Here is a 17221-nt window from a genome sequence, read left to right as displayed (position 1 = left end):
TAAAGTGAAACAATAAAAATAAAATATTCCTTTAAATACCATGCCTGGTGGGTGTCCTTAGTATGCCTGTAAAGTAGCACATATTTCCCGTGTTTAGAAACAATACCACAGCAAAATGACATTTCTAAAGGAAAAAAGTCATTTAAAACTGCTCGTGGCTGTAATGAATTGTCGGATCCTGGCAATATACAGTGCCTTGCAAAAGTTTTCACCCCCCCCCCCCCCGGCTTTTTACCTATTTTGTTACATTACAACCTTTAGTTCAATGTTTTTTTAACCTGAATTATATGTGATGGATCAGAACACAATAGTCTAAGTTGGTGAAGTAAAATTAGAAAAATATATACATAAAACTATTTTTCAGAAATAAAAAACTGATAATTGGCATGTGTGAATGTATTCAACCCCTTTGTTATGAAGCCCATAAAAAGCTCTGGTGCAATTACCTTCAGAAGTCACATAATTAGTGAAATGATGTCCACCTGTGTGCAATCTAAGTGTCACATGATCTGTCATTACATATACACACCTTTTTGAAAGGCCCCAGAGGCTGCAACACCTAACCAAGAGGCACCACTAACCAAACATTGCCCCATGAAGACCAAACACACTGCTAAAGCAACACTTGAGTGGTTTAAGGGAAAACATGGAAATGTGTTGGAATGACCTATTTAAAGCCCAGACCTCAATCCAACAGAAAATCTGTGGTCAGACTTAAAGATTGCTGTTCACAAGCGCAAACCATCCAACTTGAAGGAGCTGGAGCAGTTTTGCAAGGAGGAATGGGCAAAAATCCCAGTGGTAAAATGTGGAAAGCTCATAGACACTTATCCAAAGCAACTTGGACTTGTGACAGCCGCAAAAGGTGGCTCTACAAAGTATTGACTTTAGGGGGTGAATAGTTATACACATTGACTTTTTCTGTTATTTTGTCCTATTTGTTGTTTGCTTCACAATAAAAAAAAAAAAAAATCTTCAAAGTTGTGGGCATGTTCTGTAAATTAAATAATGCAAATCCTCAAACAATCCATGTTAATTTCAGGTTGTGAGGCAACAAAACACGAAAAATGCCAAGAGGGGGTGAATACTTTTGCAAGGCACTGTAGAATAAAATCATTGAAAAAAATAGCATGGGTCCCCCCCCCCCAGTCCATTACCAGGTCATTTGGGTCTGGTATGAATATTAAGGGGAACCCCGCACCAAAATTTAAAAAAATAAATGCATGGGGGTCCCCTCAAAATCCATACTTGTCCCTTCAGGTCTGGTATGGATATTAAGGGGAACCCTGCGCCAAATTAAAAAAAAATGGTGTAGGGGTCCCCTCAAAATCCATACCAGACCTGAAGAGTCTGGTATGGATTTTGGGGGGACCCCCTTGCAAATTTGGTGCGGGGTTCCCCTTAATATTCATAAGAGACCCAAAGGGCCTGGTAATGGACTGCGGGGGCAACCCATACCATTTTTGTTCAATGATTTCTATCTATATTACTGGGATCCGACAATTATTTACAGCCACAAGCAGTTTTAAATGAGATTTTTTCCTCTACAAATGTAATTTTGCTGTGGTATTGTTCTAAAAACTGAAAAAAATGCGCTACTTTACAGGCATACTAAGGACAACCCCAGGTATGGTATTTAAAGGAATATTTCATTTTTATTGATTCACTTTAAGCATTATTAAAATCACTGCTCCCGAAAAAACTGACGTTTTTAAAGCTTTTTTTTGCAGTGATACATGTCCCCTGGGACAGGACCTGGGTACCCAAACACTTTTTATGGCAATAAATTGCATATAAGCCTTTAAAATGAGCACTTTTGATTTCTCGTGTTCATGTCCCATAGACTTTAATGGTGTTCATTTGTTTGTACAAATTTTTTGCCTGTTCGCATGTTCTGGTGCGAACCGAACCGGGGGGTGTTCGGCCCATCCCTACTAACAAGTCACAGAAAAGAAAAAAAAAACCCGAGGTGAGATTTAAACATCGTCTACTCTATCCAAAAAGGGGGTTTGAGTTTTATATATACTTTAAAGTATATCTAAACCCAAAAAACAAAAATCTAAGATATTGCAGCTGAAAAGTTCCTAGATGTGGTGGCTGCATTAGTTCTGGACAGAGGAAAGGAAGCCCATATTCCACGATTAATCGAAGGCTTTCCCTCACTAGTTCACTTCACTGGACAATATTACGATCCTCTTGATGAGTTTTATTGTCAGCTCTGCTGATTTGACAATAGCAGAGTTGCCGGGATTTACTCCTCTTGCTGCTGATCTTTAAATAGAATGGTGTCTGGTTTCCTCTTTTCATTAAGCCTAGTGAAGGCTCAACTAGCAGATAGCTGATGAAGCAAAGAATGTAATGGGAGAAGAATATCGCTTTACTCTGTATAAAATATATTGAATGTACCATGTGAACAGAATTGCATAAATCGATTTTTTTTTCACCCATTCAGGGCAAAGTTATAGATTCTCCTGTAAGACCCATCTTCCCAATGCTCCTTTGATTTGTAAGGACCCTTAGTAACTACCCATTGGTTCTTGGGTATAGGACAGCATGTGAGCACCCCCAGCATGCAGTTTTTGGACCAAAGTACCCAATCACCAAGCCAGAAAACTCTCAATTGATGAGGTGGAGGAAAAAGTTAACCCTTCGTAAAACTTCAGCACCGTCGGACGGTTTTGCTTTTATCTTTTAGGTTACTTTGTTTTAAAGCAAGGAAGCATAAACCCCTGTAGTATAATAATGTTCTTTACTAAACAAAAAATGCCATACTTAACAATCTACTTACAGTTGTAGGAAAACAATACAGAACATACAGAATTTTACAAATATGCATACAACACAGATGCACACGCTACCTAACCTTCCTAGCAATCGAGCATTGACAATGGTCTGTATGTGATTGGGATATACTAAAAAAAAGTTAGCTTGAGTTATAGTTAACGATTTCCATAACAAACAGGACTCCAGGCTTTGCTTAAGTGACTGCAGGAAACTGGGCTCTCTCGTAGTGTAGTTTCATCCCCAGGTGAAGTTCTTTTTTTTTCCTGGGTGTTCTTCTTCTTATGGAGCTTCTTCCTTCTACCCAGGTTTTCTTCAGACTTCACACCTTGTGTTCAGCACATGGCAGCAGTTTTCTCCTTTCTTGCCTTCCCCATTTTCCTGCCAACATCATTCCCTGTTTAACCACTTCCCGCCCGCCATATAGCAGAATGATAGCAGGAAAGTGGCTGTATTATCCTGACTGGGCGTCATATGACGTCCAGCAGGATAAGCTGCTAGCGCACGCCTGTGGGGGCGCGCAGCACAGCGAACGGTGTTGTGGTGTGTTGCTCTGCCTCTGACACACCGCATCTCCAATTTAGGTAAAGAGCCTATGACGTAGGCTCTTTACCATGTGATGAGCTGTGTCCAATCACAGCTCATCACATGGTAACCAGGAAGTGCCATTTATTGGCGTTTCCTCTACTCGCGCTGACAAGGCGTGGGTAGAGGAGAGCCAATCGGCGGCTCTCCTGACAGGGGGTCTGAGCTGCTAATCAGCGCATTGATTATCAGTGCAGACCCAAGGAGGATGCCCACTAGAGCTCGCCAGGGATGCCCACTAGAGCCCACTAGGAATGCCAATGAGTGCCAATAAGTGCCCATTAGGGATGCCAATCAGTGCCAATAAGTGCCCATTAGGGATGCCAATCTGTGCTCCTCAGTGCTGCCTATCAGTGCCGATCAATGCTGTCCATCAGTGCCAATCAGTGCAGCCTATCAGTGCCACCTATAAGTGCCCACCAGTGCCACCTTCAATGCCACCTATGAGTGCCCATCAGTGCTGCCTATGAGTGCCCATCAGTACCGCCTATTAGTGCCCATCAGTACTGCATTTCAGTACCCATCACTGCATATCAGTGCCCATCAGTGCTGCATACCAGTGCCACCTATCAGTGCCTATCAGTGCTGCTTATCAGTGCCGCCTATCAGTGCTGCATATAAGTGCCTCATCATCAGTGCCCATCAGTGCCACCTCATCAGTGAAGGAGAAAACTTACTTATTTACAAAGTTTTATAACAGAAACAAAGAAAAACTATTTTTTTTTTCCTATTTTTTATTTGTAGCGCAAAAAATGAAAAAACCCAGTGGTGATCAAATACCACCAAAGAAAGCTCTATTTGTGGGAAAAAAATTATAACAACTTTGGGTACAGTGTTGCATGACTGCGCAATTGTCATTCAAGATGTGACAGTGCTGAAATCTGAAAATTGGCCTGGGCAGGAAGGGGGTGAAAGTGCCCTGGGTTGATGTGGTTAACTAGCCTTTATGAACTAGTTAAAAAAGTTAATTAGCATTTGAATAGAGGAAGCCCAACTTCTGAATTCTAGATAGTAGCCAATATGTATTATTCCATTTATCTATTCCATTAAAAAAAATCACTAAAATAGCCATGGTGACAACATGGAAACAAAGCTTACACAGGGTTAGGACTGTTGGTGATCCAACAGGAGAACAGAATAGGCAAAATGACTGAGTCTCATAAAATAAATTAAGGAGAAGTTGCGGCTACCCTTTCTCTCCCAAGAAACTCAGCACCACCAAGTTGTAACAAAGCATCAGTCCAAACATCCCTAATCTTCCTGAGACAGCTCCAGAAAGGAAAGAAGAGTTTGGGATAGAGTTATCAAATGTGAATGGCGCCTTTCTAAGTAAGGTTAAACGGAGGGTGGAAAATCTTGTGTGTCTGGTTTTTAAATTCTGAAAGGATTAACCATCACTGTAGGGTATTCTAGGCTGCTGATAGAGTCAGTGATGCTTTCTGATAAGCTGCGATTTATAATCTTGCCATCTTATGTAATCGTGCATTTTCTGCTGCAGTATTTCTTTGGTAGGGTATGGTTGAATCTGTAGAAGAAAAAAAAAATCAGTTAATCAGCTGCTTCGTTCAGCAGAATATTGAACATTTAATTTGGACAAATAACTGTCAATGAATAACATGGTAGTTTCCAGTTTCTACAGAATAACAGTTGAAAAGGGAAGGACAACCAACTGATGGCAGAAAGTTACATTCATATATTTTTTGAAAGTTTAACTCTAGGCAAAACTCTTTTTTTCCTTGTCAAAAGAAGTTTATTGAGTATACAATGTTATAAAGATACATAAAGTAAGTTTACAAGGATCTTTAAAGTAAGCTCATTGTTTTACAGTAGGGTTTATATAGGTAAATATCATGAAATTTCAAATATTAAACATTGGGTTCACGTAAACCTAAATTAAAGATATATATCATTTCCTTAGTTACTTTTGTAGGTATTTAAATGATTTATACCTACTATACATATTGTTTACAAGTAGAGTGTATATAGGTCAAATAAATTCTGATAATGAGCTTTAATCGTAAGGTGAAGAAAAGGAAAGAGAAAGAAGAAAAAGGGTTGAAAGGTAGAGGTATGGTCCACAAGGTTGTCCCGCTCGTCAGTTTATTATTCTTTTTAGTTCTCTTTGAAGCCTTAGAATGGGTGTCTCTGTAAGTCATTTAATCTGTTACCATGGCAACAGGACAGAGTCATTGAAGTTTGACAGGAACTGTTGTTTTATCCAAGGATGCCAAAGTTTTTCAAATTTTGGAATTTGATTTTGATCGATGGCTACCATCTTAGCATGGGACATTGTATTATTCATTCTGTGAATTGTTTCTGCTAGTACCAATGTAGGAGATTTCCATGCCTTGGCCACTGTTTGTTTTGCAGCCATTATTAGTTGGATCATAAGTTTGAATTGAGAGAGTGTTAACCATTTCGGTTTTAGATTAAGTAAAGTTAAATATGGATCTGGTTGTATTATTTTTTAAATATTTTAGATGCAATCACGAAGACTTCCTTCCAGAAGGTTTGGATTACTGGGCACGTCCACCATATGTGTAAATATGTGCCTATTTCTGGGCATCCTCGAAAACAAAGAGCTGAGGTATTAGGTGAATATTTTGCCACTCTAGCGGGTACAAGGTACCAGCGAGTTAGGACTTTATAATTTGTCTCCAGTGCTAAGATGTTGGGTGAAGATGACTTAGATGTGAGCCATATGTTAGACCAGTCCGTGTCTTCTAAAGTTCGTCCCAGGTCCTCCTCCCACCTCTGAACGTAAGAGGGTCTATTAAGATTTGCTACTCCATATAATTGATTATAAAGTGATGAAATTGTACCTTTAGCAAATGGATCTTTTGTACAGATTGATTCAAAAATGGATAATTGGGATAATGGTGTATCCCCCTTTAGGAATGGTGTATAGAAATTTTTGATTTGGAGATATCTAAATATCTCAGAGTTTGGTAGATCATATTTTTCTCTAAGCAATGGGAATGAAAGGAATGATTTAGATGCTATGAAGTCATTTAGTGTCTGAATGCCTGATGTTGTCCAAGCTTTAAAAGAATTTGGGTAGATCCATGCCGGATAAAAGGCCGGATTTCTGATAAAAGAAAGGAGAGGATTGTGTGGAGATTGTAAGTGATATTTGGTTTTTAGTTTATCCCAGAGAGATAAGAAGTGTTAATTATGGGATTATGAATTTTAAAGCGGTCTTTAGGATCAAGCCATAATAAATTTGATATTAATAGAGGGTCATTTTCTGAAGCCTCTATAAATACCCATAATGGGATTTCCTGTTTTGCATGGTATTTGGACAGACTGGCCAAATGTGCTGCTCTGTAGTAGTTAGTAAAATTAGGGTATCCCAGGCCTCCTTTATTTTTGGGAAGATGTAGTGTGTGTATAGGTATACGTGGTTTAGAAGAGCCCCATATAAACGAAGTTGCTCTTTTTTGTACTATTCTCAAAAAATAGGAAGGAATTGGAATAGGGAGGACTCTGAATAGATAAAGCAATTTGGGTAGAATAGTCATTTTGATTGCATTAATCTTCCCTATCCAGGATAAAGGAAGTTGCGACCATTGTTTTATTAGATTTGTGATCTGTCTTAATACAGGAGGATAATTGGTTGAGAATAAGTCAGAATGAGATGCTGTTAAATGAATTCCAAGATATGGGATTGATTTTTCTGCCCATGTGAATGGGAGTGCAGCCCTAGCCGGGATCAATTCCATGTTTGTGAGTGAAATATTAAGCACTAGGCATTTCTTAGGATTAATCATAAGGCCGGATAGGGCTGCAAATCCATCAAGCGCTGGTATTAAGTTAGGACCAGAGACCTGTGGTGATGATAGAAAAAGTAATATATCGTCTGCAAATATACATAATTTGTGTGTAATACCTCCTACTTCAATGCCAGTTATAGTTTGGTTTGTTCTGATGTATTGGGCCATGGGTTCGAGTATAAGGGCAAATAATAAGGGAGATAATGGGCAACCCTGTTGGGTACCTCTTTTGATATTAAAGGCTTCAGATTTGTATCCAGCATATTTTATATAGGCTTTGGGTTTATTATATAATGCTTTGATCCATGTTAAAAAGTGGGGCCCAAAACCCCATTTTTGTAATGAATATTGCATATATTGCCAGGATACTGTGTCAAATGCCCTCTTAATATCGAGAGATAGAAAACATAAAGGGATTTTCCGTTTTTTAGCAATATGTGCCAATAACACTGCCCTGCGTATATTATCGCCTGCCTGTCTATTTGGCATGAAGCCTACTTGATCTCTATGTATTCATTTTCCTATAATGCTATTGAGGCGTTTTGCTATTATTTTTGCTAATAATTTAATATCGAGGTTTAACAGAGAGATAGGCCGATAATTCACACAGGAAGTATCATCAGAAAGGGGTTTTGGGATCATACAAACAATTGCCATTAGTGTTTCTTGCCGAAAAGAATGTCCATCTAGAAGTTTGTTAAAAGTTTCAGTGAGAATGGGAGAGAGTATTTCTGAGAATGTTTTATAGTATAAAGCCGAGTAGGCGTCTGGGCCTGGTCTTTTGTTAAGTTTTAGGTCTTTTATGGCGTTAGCAACTTCATCTATAGTTATAGGCTCATCCAAACTGCTTTTTTGATTCTGAGATAACTCAGGTAAGGTTATTTTTGAGAAGAAGGATTCAGCCTCTGTAGGATTAAATTCATTGTTTGTCTTGTATAAAGTTGCGAGATGTGAGTGAAATTTATGGACTATTTTAACTGGATTACAAGTGTAAACATTTTTTGATAATTTCAAACGTATTGGTTTGAAAGATTTGTTAGTTGAATTTAATGCCCGAGCCAAATATGTACCTGGTTTGTTTGTATTCATGTAGAAATAGTGTTTGGAGCGTTTGAGGGATTTATCAACTGACTCAGTGAGAAATAGATCGTATTCCAATCTAGATTTTTCCAGATGAGATTTTGTACTCTGAGATGGATTATCTTGAAATGATATGTAGGCTGCATTAAAATTGAGTTCTAGTTTTTTTGCTAGATTTTTGCGTTCCCGTTTAAATAGTGCCATTTGTCTTTGCATTGTACCACGCAAGACAGGCTTATGAGCTTCCCACAGTGTTATTGGGGAGATGTCTGTTGTATTATTGATATGTATTCCTTTAAAGTTTGTTCAATGGCCATCTGATGTAGTGGGTGTTTGAGCATTATGTCCGGTAAGTACCACGTTGGGTCATGCGCTTTTGGTATGGCTGAGGCTATAGTAGTGTATACTGCATTATGGTCAGACCACGGAATCGGAATTATATCTGATGCAATAATTTCTGGTATCATTCCTATTGTTAGAAAAATATGATCTATTCTGGTGAAGGTTTGATGAGGGTGCGAGAAATAAGTGAATTTCTTTTTCATTGGGTTACTTTCTCTCCACGAATCTACCAGATTGTATTTGGAAAGAAGTTGAGAAAAAGGTAATCTAGAGGTTATTTTGGATGGTGTAAAAGGTGATTTATCTAGAAATGGGAGGAGGACCTGGTTTGAATCCCCACACATTATCACTGTTCCTATTTTGTGTGTATTAATCACTTGTAATATATGTGAGAGGAATGGTGTAGGTTGTTTGTTAGGAGCGTAGTAGGAAATCACCGTGATTGCTGTATCCATTATATAACCCATGAGTATCAGGTATCTACCTTCTGGGTCTTTAATTTCTGATGATAAGGTGAATGGTGTGGATCGGTGAAATGCAATTAGAGTTCCCCTTTGCTTGGTACAGGCAGAAGCCGTGTAAATTTGTTGATAAAAAGGAGAAATATATTTTGGAGTAGAATCTTTGGTGAAGTGTGTTTCTTGGAGGCATACTATGTGAGCCATCTTGTTATGGAATGTACGGAAGGCTTCGGTCCTTTTTTGAGGGACATTTATTCCCTGAACATTCAGGGAAAGTATATTCAGTGGTGCCATGGCAACAGATCAAATTGTTTTGACTTACTTTTTGTTATGCAGAGCTGACTGCGCAGATCAACCTGTGTGGACTGAAGAGATGAATAGATAGAAAAGAAACCAGTGAATTCTGGAGTAAAGAGTAAACAAAAAACATATGAGATTAGATGATACATTGTATAAATTATTTTTTGCAAGTAATCACAATTTACCCGTGAAAGAGAATAAATATCTCTCTCAGGGGAATAAGTGCCTTCGTCACACTCCCACATAATATGGTTGGGAGAATGAGGAGGGCTAATGGGGGGTACACGGATCTTCCGCTTACAGGAGAGAAGTGCTATGTCAAAAGACATCAAAATGATGTTTCATTAATTGGAGTGCAGAATATAGTTTTTGTTGAAATTATTTATTCCAGGGTGGTTGTATATGGTTAGTCTTGCCCTAGGCTAAACAATTCAGTTAGAAAGGTACTGTTAATAACTTTGGTATTGATGAAGATAGTTTGAATTATTTTGGGATTTTAACCCTTTTAGAGTAAACAATTACATATTTTATTCATATGTAACTGTTTAGATATGTTAACTCATAAAATTGAGGTTGTATTGCTTCAGATTAGAATAAACAAAAACATAATTCTAGGAACTAGTTAGGTAATAATATATTTGTTTTAAGAAAAGAAAGAAAAAGCTTCCATTACTTCTGGATTATTGAACATATTTGTCCTAAAAAGTAATAAATCTATTGTTATTACCTGATAATATATAACTGAACAAGAATTTCCTTATTTCACTTATATATTCTAAGGCTATATGAATCAGAAGTAATAAGAAATATAACTGGAATGTAACATGATCCCACACAGTGTGTGACTATCAGAATGCAGTTACATTCAGTTATAAATACAGTTTTTTTATAGAGAACCATATCTTAGTATAATAAATGAAGAGATATCAGGAATTAGGATGTCAGTCCATTGAATCTTCTTGGTCCATGGATGATGTGGCATAACGGCCTCTTTTGTGAGAATGATGGTTCCCATTTTGTTCTGAAATTTTCTGAGTGCTGCCTGAAGGTGAAGATGATGCCATTCTTCTGCATGTGGGAGTGTTGCTGCTTGTGGGTTCTGTCAGATTTAATTTTAAAAGGGTTTGTTGTAGTTCATCTGCTGATCTGCTTCTGTAAATTGTACCTTGGTAGTTAAATCTGACTGAAAAGGGGAAGCCCCATTGATACATAATGTTGTGGCGTTGCAGTTCCATTAGTTGGGGTTTCATGGATCGTCTTTTAGTAATAGTAAGTTGGGATAGGTCAGCAAAAATTTGATAATTGTGTCCTTGAAAATTAAGTTCCTTTTTTTCTCTTGCAGCAATTAGTATTTGTTCTTTCGTTCTGTAATAATGAAATTTTGTGATTATATCACGTGGGGGTCCATCTTTCTTTTTGGCTGTGAGAGCTCTGTGTACTCTGTCCAGTTCTAAACGTTCAATAGGGATTTCTGGCTTTAGTTCTTGTAATAGAGCAGTAATAGTAGATTGCAGGTCTGTCACAGTTTCAGGTATTCCCCTTATGCGCAAGTTTGAACGTCTGGCTCTATTTTCGTAATCTTCGAGCTTAGTTTGAAGTATTAAATTCTCTTCTTTTAATTGTTCCAATTCTGTTATATTTACTTGGGTTGTAATTTCAATTTCATCCATTTTTATTTCTAGGGCTGCGGTGCGGTTTCCCAGCTCTCTTATTTCTTTGGTTAGGCTTTTTGTTATTTGGTCTGAGGTTTGTTTTAAAGCCTTATGAAGCATCTTTTCAAATTGTAATAATATTACTGGGGATGTTGAGGAGGCTTGTGGAGAAGTTTGTGAGAGGATTTGTTCTGTATCTGACTCAAATGGAGAGTCTTGCTGTGACATTTTCTGTCTGTGAGAGCGCCCTGATGCTGTATCTTGTGAGGTGACTGGAGCTGCTTTAGTTGCAGTGAGTGCCTGTGAGCTCTTTGTGAGGTGATTTTTATTTCTGCCACGGTTTCCTCCCAGTACCATATTTCCTGCCCAAACTTTCACAGTTTGTTCCCTGGGGCAAAAAGGTTCAAATGGATACCTTTTGAGCCTGCAGGCTCCGCTTTGTCCTTCTCTTCTCTCCTCAGCGGTGCGGAGCTCTAACAATACATGTCTGCTCCGCTAGGCTCCGCCCATCTCCCCAAAACTCTTTTTTTTTTCTATTTTAGTATTGGATAGAGCGGGAAGGGTTAGAACTTCTATGTGGCTTTAATTGATGTCTGAGCACTCGTTGAGATTTACCATTCAGCACTGTCACCAGGATAGGAAGTGAGGGAGATTTCTCCAGCAGGAGCACATGCAGCAATAGAACCTTTTTTGTTTTCAAAACCATGTAAAGTGGTGCATTTCCCCCGTGTTTAGAACAATACCATAGCAAAATGACATTTCTAAAGGAAAAAAAGTAATTTAAACTGATTGCGGCTGTAATGAATTGTCGGATCCCGGCAATATAGATAAAAATCATTGAAAAAAATGGCATGGGCCCCCCCCCAGTCCATTACCAGGCCCTTTGGGTCTGGTATGAATATCAAGGGGAACCCCGCACCAAAATTTAAAAAAAATGGCGTAGGGGTCCCCCCAAAATCCATACTAGGCCCTTATCTGAGCACGCAACCTGGCAGGCCTCAGGAAAAGGGGGGCGAGAGAGAGCGCCCCCCCTCCTGAGCCATACCAGGCCACATGCCCTCAACAATGGGAGGGTGCTTTGGGGTCCCCCCTCCAAAGCACCTTGTCCCCATGTTGATGGGGACAAGGGCCTCATCCCCACAACCCTTGCCCGGTGGTTGTGGGGATCTGAGGGTGGGGAGCTTATTGGAATCTGAAGGCCACCTTTAACAAGGGGACCCCCAGATCCTGCCTCCCCCCTATGTGAATGGGTTGCGGGACACAACTATAGTCTTTATTTGAATGTAATTAGATATACGTAGAAGTAGCAGTGGAGAGTTGTACCGTGTTAGCCATTGACAGTTTGTCTGAAGAAGAGGCCAGCGTTCCTCAAAAGCTTGATCTACAGTCTTTCTAGTTAACCAGTAAATAGTACCATTCTAAATCCAAACTTCTAGTGATAGACATGAAAAATATCAGCTTAAAACTCAACGCCAGCAAAGTTTTTGCAGGGAAGGGTTAGAGGTTCTGCCAGATCTTGAATGTCAGCTTTATTGAGCCCTTCACACCATTGCAATTGAATTGTTCAAGCCTATAAATATATATTTTGGATGTGTTTATATGGGAATATTTGAATGGGAGACTGCCTAACATTAATAGAAGGTAATTTTTATTTGAAGTAATCCTATATTCAGAGTTCTGGTGAATTTTCAAATGTTTGTCTGGTACTTGACATTTACAAAGCAATTTCTATACCTAGTGTAAGCCGTGATTAATGGATTAGAGGAATCCTTGTTGATATATTTATATCTGCCTTAAGTGGTGACATGATGCCTGGCTGAAGACATGGATTGAGATAACTGCTATATGCTATATCATATGCAACTAATTCCACTCGATTATGGATTGCCTATAAGAGAGATAAATCTTTTTTGGATTATAACATATATTAAAATAATAGGTCCTATGCATATATACTCTGGAGTGGAATTCTCAAGCATATCTGAACTATCTAATTGGAAATAATTGCCAATACATACACTATATTACCAAAAGTATTGGTAAAGGCAGGTGCCCCAATACTTTTGGTAATATAGTGTAATATATGTTGAAGTGTGATACTCGTGAACTCCTTAAAACAAACCAGACCCACCAATTTGTTTCCCAAAACCCTTAGGCCTTGTTCACATGGGCGAACGATAGCGAATGCTATATCCATTCATGTGAATTGGATGCAGCAGATTCACAGGGGTCAGGGCCGTGCACTCGCACCCACACCACTGTCAGATTGGGAACAGCAGCTGTTTCTGTGCAACTGTTGCATCCCAATTTACATGAATGGAACCACCTACATGGGGATGCACGGAACACTTGTGCATCCTCATGCAAGCAAACAGGGCCCTCGCAAGGGTGCACGCTATAATATGCCCATGTGAATGAGGCCTTACAAGCATGTCTCACGAGAGTTGCCAATGTACTTATTTCATGTCGTCTTCATCAAATGGCTGGTGTCATAGCTGATCACATGTGCAGCACCATGGCGGATGCAGATCAAACAGAGGCTAATATGGCAGCTTTCTTAGCTGTAAGAGGATGTAGTTCCACTTTAAAGCAGTAATAATCCCAAAATTCTAAGATATATCACAGTTTACCAATCCTTAAATGTTGCAGTTGCAGTAGTTTTCTTTTGTCCTCTTTATTTTTAACTGGTAATCTGACCAGTAAGTCTGTAATTTTTCAATTTCCTTTAACAGACCAAGTTGTCCAACAAACGTATCAGTTAGACAGTTGAGAAAAAAAGTTTTACCACTGAAAGGTGTGCTTACAATGGTCCTTTTTTATTCATTTACACCACAAAAAAATAAAAATAAAAAACTTAATTTATAGTTCAGATAACCACTATACATTCACATCTCACTACTATAACAGAATAAATAACTAGACTAAAAACTTTGCCAAGGTTATTAACTAGTTGCCGCCCACCGTCAAATGACAGTGGGGCGGTGCGGCTCTCATTCTGGGATGACGTCATATGTTGCTAGGACATGGCGCAACCCCGATTTCTGTAAAGAGCCGCGTCCTCCACTCTTTAACCATGTGATCGGCTGTGTCCAATCACAGCCGATCACATGTAAACACGGAGATGCCGGTAATCGGCTCTTCTCGCCTCACACTGACAGAGTGTATGGCGAGGAGAGGCGATCAGCGGCATCTCCTCACATTAGACATCTACACATGTAATCAGGGGACTAATCATCAGTGCCCTGATTACAATAGTGACACCAGTGCCACAAATCAGTGCCAGCGATGAGTGCCCACCAGTGCCAGCAATCAGTGCCCACCACTGCCAGCAATCAGTGCCCACCACTGCCCACAAGTGCCACCAATGAGTGCCCATTAGTGATGCCAGTCTGTGCTGGCTATCAGTCCACCTATCAGTGCCACCTATCAGTTCTGCCCATCACTGCTGTCCATCAATGCCCATCAGTGCCACTCATCAGTGCCCTCCAGTGCTGCCTATTAGTGCCCATCAGTGCCACCTAACAGTGCCCATCAGTGCCGCCTATCAGTGCTCATGAGTGCCACATATCAGTGCCACCTATCAGTGCCCATAAGTGCGGCATATTAGTGCCTCCTCATCAGTGCCACCTAATCATTGCCCATAAGTCCCGCCTCATCAGTGCCCATAAGTGCCACCTCATCAATGCCCACCAGTTCAGCCTATCAGTGCCCATCAGTGCCACCTCATAAGCGCACATCAGTGAAGGAGAAGAATTACTTAAAGTGGATGTAAAGCAGAATTTTTATTTTTTTTATTTTTTTTTTTATGTCATAATGTAGAGTATAAGATTTCCTATCATTTGAGCCCAGTCTTGCCACAAAGAGTTAATCCAGCTCTGAGCAATCATCTTTTATTGTTCAGTGAGATAAATCTTGACAAACAGAGAAAAACATTGTCAAATCCTCCCCCTTGCTGTGAGTGACAGGTGATTTACATATCTCGTGCACTAGCCTAAGACATGCATTATTTTTTATTTCCCTCCCCCACTCCTTTCTTCAGTAACTCTGCAATGATTGGCTGTTCCACACCTCACCATGATTCGGCATGCTGAAGTCATGTGGTTACTTTCCTGTCTTTTCACTGGATGTTAGAGATCATAGCAGAAGTTCAGTTAGAAATACACAGGAGAAAATGCATATTGACAAGGGGAGTGTAGAGGTGGGCGGGGAATCTACTGACATCACGACTCCACCCACCGAGCTCCAGACAACAGACCCGCCCACAGAATCTGCAGTTTTTTGGGTCTAATAACAGACAGAAGTGAGACATTTGACAGGTAAGGATACATGCAGGAGGCATGTATATCCTTATAGATAACCCCTATGGCAGTAGTTTAGAAAGTATTACATTTGGTTTACATCCACTTTAATTCCAAAATTTACTGACAGAAACTAAGTAAAAAAAATATTTTTTTTTTTAGTAAACTATAAAAAACCCAGCAGTGATTAAATACCACCAAATGAAAGCTCTATTTGTGTAAAGAAAATAATAAAAATGTCATCTGTGTACAGTATAGCATGACCGCAAAATTGTCATTCAAAGTGCGACAGTGCTGAAAGCTGAAAAATGGCCTGGGCAAGAAGGGGGTGTAAGTGCCCTATAGGCAAGTGGTTAAAAAGGTAATTCAAATGCCTACCCAGCATCTGCTTTCCTATGAAAATGTAACACTGAGCATTGATAATGAAGATACAGAACCTTATTTGCCCCCAAGATGGCAGTGTTCACTATCTTGCCTTGCAATAGCTCTAATAAAAGTGTCCAGAGCAAACTGGGAATTGTAGTTTCGAAGGAGGATCTTGCATACAGTGAAGTTTGGGTCACAACTACAGGGCCCATAAGTATCAGTGAAGGGAAGGGACAATATAAACCAGAAAGCATGGGAAGGAGCCGAGCAGATGGAGAGAGATGTACTAAACGGGAAGGTGTGTATGTTACCGTGCCATGCTGTTCGGACCAGGTTGGGTCAGACTGCATTCTACAGGGCTGTGTTAGAGCTGAGGAGTGGGCTGCTGTGCTATGGAGATAATTTGAGGATTTGAGGGGGATCTTCTATCATCCAGAGATGCTGACTGTGTTGCATTCATCCTGATCGCCGCATATGCATTGCTACCCCACCCACACAGTTGCTATAATCCACAGCTAGTTCTTGCCTGGCAGGGCCATTACCCTTCATTGACGCTGATCTCCAATAGAAGTTAAACACATTTGCTGTCATTGTCTGCTGAAAGCTGCAGTTATCAATGCCAAAGACCGCAACCAAAAGAGGGGTGGGCTCCTTCCAGGCTGACCTGCCCTCTGCTTTTCCATTAAAATAAATGTGGTTCCATTGTGGAGACTCTCAGAAGTTAGGACTACAGAAAACGGGGTGCCTTGACAGGGCCTGTAGCTTACACATGTATTTGCAAGTGTGTGCAGACTAAAACCCTGTTTTTAACACATATTGTTAGACAGGTTAATTTGGTTGGTTGCAGGTTGGTTGGTAGGTTTGAGCTTGGAAATCTCTTTGTATTTGTTTGACATACGTCGCCCTTCCAGTGCTCCTTGCTGCAAAGACCAGTTATAGGTCGGGGCGGTGGCCACTTGTTTGTATTTTGATTATATTGTTCAGGCAACGCACTGACACCTTTTCTGCCATAGTGCTGGGTGTTCAGTGTGCCCCTATACCTTTAAAGAGGGGTGGGATCCTTCCAGGCTCACCTGCCCTCTGTCTAGCCATTAAAATGCATGTGATTCCATTGCGGAGACCCTCAGAAGTTAGAGTTAGGACTACAGAAAACGGGGTGCCATTTAGGGGCAAGTAGCTTACGCATATATTTGCAAATGTGTGCAGACTAAACCCCTGATTTTAATGCATATTGTTAGACAGGTCAATTCTGTTGGTCACAGGCTGTTTGGTAAATTTGAGCTTGGAAATCTCTTTGTATTTGTTTGACGTACATCAGTTATAGGTGGGTGGGGGCAGGGGCCACATGTTTGTCCAAAAGCTGCCACTATTCCAAATGCTGACTTTAATTGTTCCTTGTGCATCACAATTTTTTGCATGATATCCCAACTCCTTCCAAACCTCTCTCCAGGTCCTTTAAAGAGGCATGCCCACTGAGTTTAACCCTTCATTTAGCTTTTCCTGAACCTTACGCCTTAGAAAATCACACTGCTTTTGCACGCTAGTGTTAAAGAACCCCAACAGAGCCAGCAGAAGTTAACATC

The 17221-nt window shown here is 40.0% G+C and overlaps 1 protein-coding gene across 2 annotated transcripts in view; it reads right to left on the bottom strand.

The window, feature by feature from the left end:
• Nucleotides 1-4138: 4138 nt before the first annotated feature.
• The window catches only part of LOC141126915 (cyclic nucleotide-binding domain-containing protein 2-like), a 553939-nt gene continuing 540856 nt past the window's right edge, over nt 4139-17221 (bottom strand). For both annotated transcript variants that reach the window (XM_073612976.1, XM_073612977.1), the window contains one exon: nt 4139-4891. In XM_073612976.1, coding sequence (XP_073469077.1) covers nt 4793-4891 — 99 coding nt within the window. In that variant the 3' untranslated portion in view covers nt 4139-4792. The remainder of the gene's footprint in view (nt 4892-17221) is intronic.

The sequence above is a fragment of the Aquarana catesbeiana genome, linkage group LG02 (genome assembly GCF_042186555.1).
Source record: "Aquarana catesbeiana isolate 2022-GZ linkage group LG02, ASM4218655v1, whole genome shotgun sequence".
Classification (NCBI taxonomy): domain Eukaryota; kingdom Metazoa; phylum Chordata; class Amphibia; order Anura; family Ranidae; genus Aquarana; species Aquarana catesbeiana.
This window is presented reverse-complemented; position numbering and strand designations above follow the sequence as displayed.